General features: G+C 34.0%; 1 protein-coding gene across 14 annotated transcripts in view; it reads right to left on the bottom strand.

The window, feature by feature from the left end:
- The window catches only part of LOC132156764 (actin-binding LIM protein 1-like), a 49,910-nt gene that overhangs the window by 22,850 nt on the left and 14,103 nt on the right, over positions 1 to 12,957 (bottom strand). For 12 of the 14 annotated variants that reach the window (XM_059565779.1, XM_059565774.1, XM_059565776.1 and 9 more), the window contains exon 2: positions 4,211 to 4,345. In XM_059565779.1, coding sequence (XP_059421762.1) covers positions 4,211 to 4,345 — 135 coding nt within the window. Of the gene's footprint in view, positions 1 to 4,210; positions 4,346 to 9,710; positions 9,922 to 12,957 lie in introns of those variants that run through there. The other 2 variants (XM_059565778.1, XM_059565781.1) reach the window with 2 other exon arrangements.

Below are 12,957 nucleotides of genomic sequence, written 5' to 3'. Positions count from 1 at the left end.
TAAGAGGCTCCTTTAGCCACTTTCTATTTGGAGTCTGGTTTTCCAAAACACTCACACAAAAACAATACTGACAGGTAAACATCTTTCATGGCTTTCCGCACCTCATTCTGGGTCCCTGTGGGGAGACTCGAGGCCGTGACTAATGCAGCGTGTGAGATTTACAGAGAGAACGAGTGAATGGAAGTATAATAGATGTGTACAATGTGTACGTTGTATGCAGGAGAGCTCTGCAGTGCTGTTATATAACTGACTCGAGTGTTTCTCATAGCCTTCTACACCATCCGCTCCGATAAACTGAGTTTATGCACTGAGAGACTTCTGCAGGGGCCGTATGAGGACAACTCAAACCCATGGTAGTTTCACAGATCATGTAAGAGAAATGAATTATATTTATGCAAATCACATGTACTATGGAAAAGGGTATTAAATGCAACTTAAACGCAAGTAAAAAAAAAAGCAACAAAAAAAAAGATTTCATCCCAGCATCCTTAAGTTAACCTTAACCAAAAAAACGCACCACAACAAAATCAGTCTACTAATCAACAATATGACAGCATGTCCTTTGAAAATGTGGAAATCATCACTGAATCATTTGATCTGCTGAATAAATGAATAAGAAATAGACTCAGCAACAACGTCCTCTGACACATTTCCTACAAGCTGACTTTCATCTCTGGACAACCCAGACACAAAAGAATTCATTAACTCCAAGATTCAAATTTTAAACTTTTATTCATTTTGCTTCTGAGCTGATAGTTTTAGTTTTAACGTAAAATTTTCATGCATTTAAGAAATGTAAGAATGATGTAAACATTTTCTAAACATAGACTCTTAAAAATTGAAAACTGAAATATGTTCATGCATTAAAACAAACAAACAAACAAACAAACCAAAAAACATTTAAAATGTTTAAATGTCTTTTGTTGTTCAAAAGCCTCTTTCTTAAGGAACAGTTCACCCAAAAATGAACATTTGAATGAACTTGAATGGCCTTATAGGTAAGTCAATTTTAAGCAAATTTTCTTTTTTGGGTAAACTATTCCTTTAATAGACATTGGTCTTAATGTTCATAATCCGTCACATTATGGAAGTAAAGCAGGTTGTGTGCCTACAAATGCATAAAAGAATGATCTAGTCGTCTTTATGCTGCTCTGAAGTGATTAGATGATTAGATAAGCTGATTATTATTTCACAGACTTACAGTAAGGATGGCATAATCCCTGAGGGTGTTAAATACAAAAGTAGATGATTAGCTTTTACAAGGATTATCTACTCCGATTACTACAGGTCATGTTCAAATTCAACTCGTTTCTGTGTAGTCTTATCAAGAGTTGACACAAAAGAGTTTAATATCTCATCCTCATTATCCACTTGCACATTTTTAATTTAAGAACTGTTAAATCCCTAGTTCAAATATAGGCCTGCTGAGTCACTCTTTCTATCTTATCCTCAGTTAATGTCATTGTCTCTGTCTGTGATTTATTTAGAGGCCAGTGTGGTCAGAGGTCAGAGAATGACATGAACTCAGTGCTGTGTGAGGAAAAAAGGGCTGGGTGAGGTATGGAATATACAACATACTGTATATTTGAGATCTTTCTGTCTAGCTGACTGTAAAATGCACAACAAAACCAACAAATGATGACAAATCAGGCTGCTATTTTAGTGCTAAAAATGTATATATATATATATATATATATATATATATATATACATACAGACCAAAAGTTTGGACACACCTTCTCATTCAAAGAGTTTTCTTTATTTTCATGACTATGAAAATTGTAGAGTCACACTGAAGGCATCAAGGGCTATTTGACCAAGAAGGAGAGTGATGGGGTGCTGCGCCAGATGACCTGGCCTCCACAGTCACCGGACCTGAACCCAATCCAGATGGTTTAGGGGAGAGCTGGACCGCAGACAGAAGGCAAAAGGGCCAACAAGTGCTAAGCATCTCTCGGGGAACTCCTTCAAGACTGTTGGAAGACCATTTCAGGTGACTACCTCTTGAAGCTCATCAAGAGAATGCCAAGAGTGTGCAAAGCAGTAATCAAAGCAAAAGGTGGCTACTTTGAAGAACCTAGAATATGACATATTTTCAGTTGTTTCACACTTTTTTGTTATGTATATAATTCCATATATAATTCCACATGTGTTAATTCATAGTTTTGATGCCTTCAGTGTGACTCTACAATTTTCATAGTCATGAAAATAAAGAAAACTTTGAATGAGAAGGTGTGTCCAAACTTTTGGTCTGTACTGTATATATATATATAGTTTTAAGTAAAGCAATTATTTAAGTGATACTCTACTTTTAAAACTAACTTTTTAAAGGTATTGCCCAATAACACCTTCACGGTGACAAAGTATTTATCAGTTTAAAATAACATAGAGAGCCCTGTTTTAATGCATGTTATTTAGTCCTGTGACTGTTCAAAAAAAAAAATTATATACAGTGGTGTGAAAAAAGTGTTGGGCCCCTTCACCTTGTTGAATCTATGCCATGAAGAATTAAGGCAGTTCTGAAGGCAAAAGTTGGTCAACCTGGTACTAGCGAAGTGTATCTAATATAGTGGCCAGTGATATATATATATATATATATAGCAAATTATATTTAATATCATATATAATAGCACATTCGTTTTAATTTAATTTGAGTTGGAGTAGTGCACAAACTGTCCAGCATACATGTGAACTTCAATGCTGATCAGTACATAAATTACATATTGTGTTATTTCATAGTTTTGATGAGGATTAATTTGAAATGTGAAGAAATTGTAACAAAAATGTAAAAATTTTGAGCTGTACTGTATATATGTACAAGACTCTTTCTATTAATCAATCCCTAAAAACTGTCATGTGCCAAATATTAGATGTGACTTTGTCAGTCAGCTCTGCTTGTTCTCACAGAGCAGATCTTACATCATAACGCTGCTCTCTCTCATTGAAGAGGGGCAGTGAGACAGAGGGAAAGTTTCTGGGTTAATTGGATCACAGCTTCGGCATGACACGATTTACTTTGCAATGTAGGATTGTTTTATATCCAGGTCTATACGTGACTCAAGTGTTGCTGAAAAAATAGTCAGCATAATCGTGAGTGTTTGTTTAAAGCAGATGGATTTGGTGGTGTTACTATAATGACCCTGAAGTGACGTGGTAAATCAGACAACATGTCAGTAAGTTCAGCACAAAGCATTGAAGCAATAAAGGTAATCAATGATAGGGAATGACACGTTGTTACCATAACAACAATTATTGTCTTAAAAAAACAAAACAAAAAAAAAGTTGTTTAAAATATATCATGAGTAGTCATATGAGCCTAATGATATGAAATTAGAATTACACAATGTTTTCAGTAGTGTATGAATGTATAAAAAGACAAGTTAATAAAATATACTTACATTTTTGTTAATATAAAGATTTTATGTTAAAATGTACATAAAAAAGCGTGTACTGTATGTTCTACATTTTCATTGTTTTATTCAACAACTTAATCAAAATAAAAATAAAAATATAATAATTACAATGTTTAAATTACTGGATGAAAAAAAGATCAGACTCAGTATTGTTGGTAAAGCTCACCTATGCTATATTGACTACAAATACAAGTGGGTCAGGTATATTTGTAAGACTTATTTTAGATTCTGAGAAACACATGCTAAATAGGTCAAGCTGGAGCTCATCTATAAGAGTTACACAGTGATCCTGAATTCTGGCAGGAGAGACGAGTCAGAAGATCCACACAAGAGGTGTTAAGACAGCCTACAGAAACATTTACAGGAAAAACTCAGCAAACCAGAACTTTACAGCATCTGACAGGGAGGATTTAACTTTGAATATGCAAAAAAATGCACATAACCTGTCAAAAACTGTCTACTTAGCATTGTTCAGTAAAATCAAAAGAAAATTAATTTCTTATGCTTTTCTTTTGATTTTGTGCATGGTAAAATATGACCCAGACATGTTATTAGTTTGTTGTGCTCTCAGTTTAAGAGTTATAACATAGATAACATTAACAGTAAAAGTCCAGTATATACATCTCCTTTTCTAAAGTATATAAAATAGATTCTGTCTCTGAATATTTCGTACATATCGTAATTCTAATTTACATCTCTTCCTCATTCAGCATTTGGCTGCATGGAACTGAATGTGTCCTATGTATGTAACAGGGACTGTTGGTTTGTATATGATTATAAGACATTCATTCACTCACCTTTGCATGTGAAGCACTTGATGTGGAAGTGTTTGGCCTGCACTCGTAACACCTCTCCCTTGCACACCTCCCCACATTTAGCACAGCGTATCAAAGGCTTCTCCGTCTGTTGGTGAGCTTCCTGTGTATGGGCCACTGTACAGAAAGAACACAAGTTTTGTCACTGTCTGCACTAGTACTTACGGTCGCCGTGATTTTGCCAAGTAAGACATGTTCCTGGATCAACATCTTCTGATGGTCCTGGATCAACATTATTGTCCAAAAATATAAATTTAACCCAATCCCTACCCCTAAACCTAACCTTACTCATAATTTATTCCTAAAATGAGTGGGAAATGATAGTTGATTAACAAGGGTTGTAAGCCTAAAACAGATATTTCCTGAAAAGTTATATCTCAATTCTGATTGGTTGATTGGAATGTTGTTCCAGGATCAACAAGGATGTTGATCCAGGAACATGTTGTACTTGGTGAAATCACGCTCGCCAGTACTTACAGAGCGAGAGCGCAAGCATGTGTGGAATATGAGATACTGCATGTGAAATATAATATTCCATGCAGTAACACAATCCACTTCGGGCTGTATTACAAAGTCAAGCTTAAGTGCACTACTGTGGAAAGGTTTAAGGTCAGAAAGTTTTATTTTTTTATTTTTTTGTCTTGAAAGGATGCATTAAAATGATGAAAAGTGATGTAAAGACATTTATAATGTTTTAAAAGTATTCAAATTTACATAAAGTTGTTCTTTGGAACTTTCGATTCATCAAAGAATCCTGAACAATCCTGAATCCTGGTTATTATGGTTGGTTTAGTTTTGTAGTGGAGAAGGCGCAATCAACTCCCATGTCGTTTAGTCGGTGCGAGTAATAAAGTTATCCAGAAATAAAATATATAAATTTATAAAAGGATTTCTTAAGAGTGCGTTTTTTTTCTCTTTTATTTCTGGTTTACAGTTTACCACAACAAAAATAAGCAGCACATCTGTTTTCAACATTGATAATATTTAGAAATGTTGAGAGGCAAATCAGCATATTATATATGTATACATATTAGTCTTTAGAAATATTTATGTTTCAAAAGCAAAACAAAAAAAAATCTTAACACAAACTTCTGGATCGTAGTGTGTCTAAACAAACCAAATATCGCTGCACCTTAAAATCATCATGAAAAGGCTTTAAACTGGACATTCAACAAGAAATCAAATTGCAAACAGTGCTGAAAAAAAGTCACAAGACAACATGCATGTTTAAATGCATGTCTCTGCCTCCAATAAAATCCACTCAGCGGATCCTTTAGCATCAAATATCCCTTTTAAAAAATAACACCATCTCAGATGTCCACAAAATCTGAATATCAACTGTGCACCGAGGCGTACTGCACGATTCCTCATTCCCCTGGAGAAAGAGTTCAGCACAGACTGTAACACACAGTGCTTTTACTATTATTGATCTGCATTTGTTTTCCATTTATTTTGCATTAGTCTGAGCATCACTTTATCAAAAACATCCTCTACTACTGCAATCCTCTATTTGTCAAGGTTCTGCATAGGCATTGGTAGTTTCATGAAGAACCTTGAATGTGCATTATACAAACCTAAATTTGTATAATTCATGACTGAAAACATTTTGTAACATGATATTGATGTACCATTTACATGGTAATGCAATGTTTGATTTTAAAATGGGTTTTAAAGGATGAATTTAGAAATTTTAAGTTTTCAGTCGATATAGAACTTTTGATGATTTCTAAAATTTGATAGAGAAAAAGGCAAACAAAGGTCAAAGCTCCTGTTATAATTTGGATTTTTGAGGGTGCACTCTTGTCATAAACTAATCTATTACTTTTCCTACATCATTTTTAACAACAAACATTGGTAAAATATATATTTGGGGGTCTTAGACCTTTCCAACGATATATAGTTTGTCAAGATTAGATTAGATTTGATTGTAATATAGTGAAAGTAACCGTAGGCGTCCCATATTCGGGACGGGGTGACAATTAAGGGGTTAAAGAGCCATGGAATCTTTGCATTCCACAAAATGTTCTTTATAGTGGAAAAGTGTTCATATTGTTAAAATGCTCTTAATGCTATAGAAAAAAGTGGTCATATTTAAGAACTGTTCACTGAAAGGTTATTTGGGAAAACCAAAATAGTTCTTCTTATGGTGAAACCCCCCATTTGGAGGCTTTATTTTTAAGTGTACTCCATTCTAACCAGTCATTCCCTCTCCTCTCTCATCTGAGTCTACACTAAGGCTCCAGGAGGAGCGACTGATTCTGTCCCGGAGTGTTGAGCATCAAACACAGTCCCTGCGCTGCCGAATCAACATCACAAAAGGCTGGATGTGTGTGCTTGTGTGCTGGATTGTACGAGTCTCGTGGGATATTCATTTTGCAGACGCAGACTTTTTTCATACATATTTATGAGGCGACTCTCATTCCCTGCCCCCTTTCCACACCCTCTCCACCTTCCCGTCCCAGGCCAAACAAAGCACTGGAAAGTGGGATCAGAGCCGTATCTCTCACTGCCAGAGCTAAAGCACCATTATCCCCCAGACATATTCTGCATTCATGAAAATGTCAATAAAACTACATTTAAAAACATGAAAAAGGGAAACAAGTACAGTGAGATAAAATGGAAATGAACCAATCTCAATTGCTCATGCAAAATTCACTGACATGATGCTATGGTGTTGTTATTAGTGGGGCACTGTAGAAGTGATAGGAAGCAAATTGAGAGAGAGAGAGAGAGAGAGAGAGAGAGAGAGAGAGAGAGAGAGAGAGAGAGAGAGAGAGAGAGAGAGAGAGAGAGAGAGAGAGAGATGGGTGGGATCAGGAAAGGTCCTCTGAGATTCAGACTCGGGATGCCCATAGCACAACGGTGCTATATGTTAGTGCTACCAACAAGGCTATTGGAACCAACTGCTAGGGTATTTCTCAGAGGTTGATAGGTAAGACAAAGAAAAAAAAAAAAAAACAAGCTGCTCTTCAAAGAAGGTCCTTCGTAGTTTAAATAAGAAACAAAGGAAATTTAATTCTTACAACATACACTATGCTGTTTTATTTTACATTTGATTATTCAATTTCTACAGGATGTTAACTTAATGCTTTAGACTTGCATTATTATTATTATTATTATTATGGTTATATGGCCCACTATTAATCGTGTGTGTGTATATATTAATTACAGAATCCTCTGTAAAAAACATCATAATTTTTCATGGTGAAAGATTGTAAAAATGTATAAATATAAAAACTGTTAATTGGTTAACGATAAGATCCCTTACCCTATATGTTGAAAAAGTGGCAGTAGTTAACTGTAATAAAACTTTTAAGTTTTACAGATTGAACCTAAATTTACAGTTAGAAATACAGTCACAAATATTTCATTAACATCCAACCCTAATGTACTCTAATGTGATTTTTTTTTTTTTGTGGAAAATTTCATAGTATTTTTACAGTAAAATTACATGTAAAGTTTTTATTATTTAACATGTCTTATTATCAATATTAAAAAGATCTGTGCTGGTTTAGGGAAACAAGTAAAAAAAAAAAAAAGATGAATTTTTTGATGAATAGAAAGTTCAAAAGAACCATTTATTTGAAATGCAACATTTGCAACATTATAAATGTCTTTACTGTCACTTTAGATCAATTTAATTTATTGTTGCTAATAAAAAGTATTAATTTCTTTAAAAGACTCCTAAAATTCTAATAGAAAAACTGTTAACAGTTAGTTCCCTTATGCTGTAATTTTACAGTAAAATATTGTTAAATGTACAACTTTTGGAAGTAAAAATGTGATGATCCAGTGTGCGTTCTTATAATTTTAGCTTATAATTTACACATAGATATTCTGGTCTCTAAATATAAACCAGGTCCTTATGGAAGCCTGTATAAAAAAATAAAAATAAAAAAAAAACAGGTAATTGTGACTTTATATCTCACAATTGCAAGCCTATTTCTGTTGTATAACCTTTCTTACGGACTACAAGCCATGACTCACTAATGTAAAAACAAGTACTTCTTCCAAACTCTTAGTGAAGCTTTATAGAACACTTCCTCCACACAAGCAGGCATTTCTGCTGATTAAGCTCTGAAGTGGCACAAGATTAAGTGGGCTGGTCAAAAGAGTTAACCTACAGCTCTATGAGCACAGCATTACTGATATTACATCAGCATCACAGACACTACAAGAATAAAATGAGATTAGTTTTTGGTAAGAATTTCTAAATGTAAAAAAAAAAAAAAACTTATGCTCACCAGGGCTATATATTCATTTGATCAAAGTACTATTAAAAAAAAAAAAAAAAAAAAAAAAAAAAAAAAAAAAAAAATTAAACCAGTAGGCCTACTAAGAAATATCTTATTTTTATTGAAATATATTTTAACATCTAATTTAATCCTTTAAAATGAATTTTCAGCATCATTACTCCAGTCTTCAGAGTCACATCATCCTCAATCAATCATTCTAATTAAGCTTATTATCAACATTGAAAGAACAGCATTTATTATTTTATTATAAATAATATCTTACTTTTACATGGTGATTTTATATGACAATTTTAGCAGTGTTTGCTTGTCCCTTTATGCATAAAGATATAAATCCTTTTTTGTTTTGTAGAGATTTTCATGCCAGCAACACAATACTGTAGTATCACATTATTACATATATTATCAAATTACTTTTGATTTTAAGGATTTAATAGGAAAGAGCTAAATACATTCTCAAATATATCAATAACAAAAGTCTATAAGGATATAAATCTTAAAATAATTAACTTGGCACACTTAATTCAAGTGGTGTACTTACATGTGCATGCATGAAATTACACATTTTACACTTGCAGTCTTCCCTCTGCAGCATTAAAAGACTGTAATAAATGTTTCATTTATATTCATTAGTCAGTGCTGGATATAAACCTAAACACTGTATCTCTGCAGATGAACTGCAGAAGTGATGAGACGTCTTTAAAGAGACACCCTAAAAGCAAAAGAGGCCACTGCAGGCGTGACACAATGACTCTACCTTCCTGTGAGCGTTGCTATGGTGACGGCTGCGGTCTACCTCACGCTTCTGCATCCCATTTAAAACTGCAACACTGCCGAAACAACAGAGATGTGCAGCAAACTCTGATTAAACAATCCCACAAAGAACTGAGCGACAGCTCTGATCCAATAACCAGCAGACCTGACAGGTACGACTCTTTCTCTTATATAACAGTTCCTGTGATTCAGATAGCACACGGTGCATCCTGGACATAAACTATGATCATCAACATGTGTCGAGTCAATACAGCATCACAATCACCTTATATAAGAGGTGGGATCAATCCAGCATCTCTGCAGATGAAGAACCCCATGTGATCCTCAAGATTCACTTCTGATTAACCTCTTGAAATGTATAGAAGTGACTATTTACTCTTAAAGGTGTGCATTGTGGCCACATTAAGATATATAGATGGTCAGTAACTAACACCAAATCACACACACTCAATTACCTTTCTTCTTGACCATGACCATCAGTGATAAGTGCAGATGAATCAATAATCAGCAGCAGTAGAGTCGTATCCAGTGAGATGAGAAATGCAGCATCCAAATAGCCAAAAAAAAAAATGAATAAGAGAGGAAACCGTGAATGACCGAAAGCTGAATGTGTCCTATAACAACAGAGGCAGGCAGGCGGGCACGTGCCTGCTCCCCTGTACCCCTCGGTCTCCTCCTCCCTCCGTCCGTCTGTCCCATCCCCCTTTCTGTCTCATTAATCTGAGGACTCGCCCATCTTCCCCTGCAGTCTAGGAGATACCGGCTAGGCCAAGCAGTAGCTGCCAATATGGCTCAATTACACTAAAAACAAGCATCAGACAGGTCAAGTTGTTCAGGGTTATAAGAATAGTAAGAATACAGAATAATAAGCATGACAAGATTTTTTTGGTAAATAAAGTATTGTTACACTGTATTAAATTTTTGTGTAAATTGTAGTAAAAAATGTATGATAATGACTCAGAAATTGATCAGAAAAAATAAATAAAATGAATCAGGACATATGCCTATGTACAGATTAAAAATACATAAATAATAAGTATTCAACTTTTATTGTTTTGATGCTTAGGCTATAAATTCCCTTTTGGTCTTTGGCCCACCCACCCACAATAAAAAATAAAAAAAAAGAGTAAAAATCACACTCTTCACCTTTAAATGTTCATTTTAAAATGTTAAATGTATTTTTTTCTAAAATACTACACACGAAATGTCATACCCTGAATGATATATAGCTCTAAACTCTACGAAACCAAACAAAATAAAAGAAACATCTAAAGCACAGAACAGGCCTAAAATACATAAAAAGAAATAAAATCTATGTAAATGGCAATAGATAAATTAATAAAGAAAATTTGAAATAAAAATATTCTTCACTACAAAAATCATAAAAAAAAAAACAGTCAGAATAACTAAACTGCCAAGTCAGCGACTGTGCTGAGACAGTCCGGCCGTGCTGTCTTCACCTGACCAATCCTTACAGATCACACAGGCTTGTCTGGGTCATGAGAGCAGACATGACATGATCTGGTTTTATTGGCCATGAATATCCCTGTGATCCTATTAGCATCATCACAGTACAACAGCAGTCTGAGTGACACGCTACATTAACAGAAAGACTCACGAAGAAACAAAACATCATTTCTGTTTGTTAAAATAAGAACAATAATTCAACCAGCATAAACCAAAACTAAGCAGAATGCACTTTTCTGATTGGGAATATCTGGTAAACTTGCTTGTAAGTGCCAAAAAACAAAAAGTTAAAGATTTAACATCACCAACTTAAGTCAAATCAAATTGAACCATTATTTCTTCTTCAAAAGTGCGTTCAATGCAAACACAGCTTATCTGTACATCCCCAAAGAAAATCAGAATGGATCTGGAGATTTCAGACAGCTTTTTCTGTGTGATACGCATAAGGTGATGAATGAATGTGTGATCTGTTGGTGTGCCATTTAAGGTTGAGACTAGATCAGAGGGAACGTGAGGATCATCAACCTGAGAAGGCTGCTTGACCTCAGAACACTTCCTTCCCATGCCTAGAAGCATCAATGGATGCCTTTCCGGAAGTAAAAACATTTCTTACCTCTTCATAGACTGGTTTAGTGCACAGCTAACACAATTTTTTCTTGTGAAACAAGATGACATGCAGTTCCGCATCCAATTTAGATCTTAAAATGGTTTCACATGCGTCAGACTCAGCAGTTTTTTCTAATGACTATGCAAAAGCACTGCACTATTAAATAATTATTACTCACTGTAGGGCTGCACAATTATAACAAAAATCATAATTGTCGATTAATTCCTTGAAATTACAGTGGCGATTATTAATTACGATTATCACGATTTACACTGAATGATGTTTATATTATTGTTTAATGCAACTGAATGCCATATTTTTATATGAAAATAAACAAGTTGAAAACACTAACTGAAAAACCTTTAGTGCTGTTCTATAGTTTTAAGCCTCAAGTGTCAACTATACACCGGATGGGTTTGTTCTTTAAATTATAAAAAAGTAAAAATATGAATGGTATTATGTTATACTAAAACAAAAATGTAAATAATAAGAAAAACCCTAAAGATAACATAAAAAAAATAAATAAATAAACGCATCTTAAGCATAACATAAGCGGACTTTGAATGATTAATTGCCTCTTTGTACGATTACATAATTGTGGCATCCATAATTGTAATTGTGAATAGAAATTCGATTAATTGTGCAGCCCTAACTCACTGTTATTTACATAAGAGCATTTTCATTGATTTGTCATCCCATTAACTTTCCCAATAAGACAGCTGCAAGACTCCACACTTCCAGTGTGTCTCTGCCCTTCTCAGATGACCCTGTAAAAGCTCTTAGTCATCCACCGTATGTCAGGAAGTACACTCCTCTCATTGGGCCAAACAGATCTATATAGAAGATTCTGGAAAGCAAGGCTGAGGAAAATGCAATTTGAAAATAAATCGACAAATATGTAGTTACAAGCCTTTTGCACAGGATGAGTTCAGTGCAATGAAAGAAAGGTCACAATAGATGATTTTTGACTACTTTTAACTTGACTTTAAAAAAAAGGCATTTAATTGAGCGACTGTTGTTGTTTCATTGTCCCCATTATCTACAAGAAACACAATGACAATGGGGACCAGACAGTTCAAATGTTTGGGGTCGGTAAGATTTTTTATGTTTTTGAAATAAATCTAATGCTTTTCAAGGCTGCATTAAAATCAAAAATACTGTAAAACTGTAATATTTACAATTTTATTATTAACATATGAAATTATGTTTTTCTGTTTGAATATATTTTAAATTGTAATTTATTCCTGTGATGCAATGCTGAATTTTGAGCATCACCACTCCAGTCTTCAATGTCTCATGGTTTTTCAGAAATCATTCTAATATGGTCATTTTCTTTTCTTTTTTCTCCCCATGTTGAAAACACATGTTGTGTTGTGAAAATATTTTTGTGGAAACTGATACATGTTTTTACTTTTACCTTTATTCGGGAAGGATTCTTTGATGAAATAAAGATCTAAAGTGAAATCTTTTGCACCATTTTGTCATTACAAATTTAATGCATCCTTGCTGAATAACAGTATATATATAAAAAATAAAAAATAAATAAATAATAATAAATCTAAATTAATACTGAACAGCAGAATAAGAAAAATATGTCTTCCTTAACACAATCTAAATGAAGTTTCATG

This window comes from Carassius carassius, chromosome 14, assembly GCF_963082965.1.
Source record: "Carassius carassius chromosome 14, fCarCar2.1, whole genome shotgun sequence".
NCBI classification, from domain to species: domain Eukaryota; kingdom Metazoa; phylum Chordata; class Actinopteri; order Cypriniformes; family Cyprinidae; genus Carassius; species Carassius carassius.
This window is presented reverse-complemented; position numbering and strand designations above follow the sequence as displayed.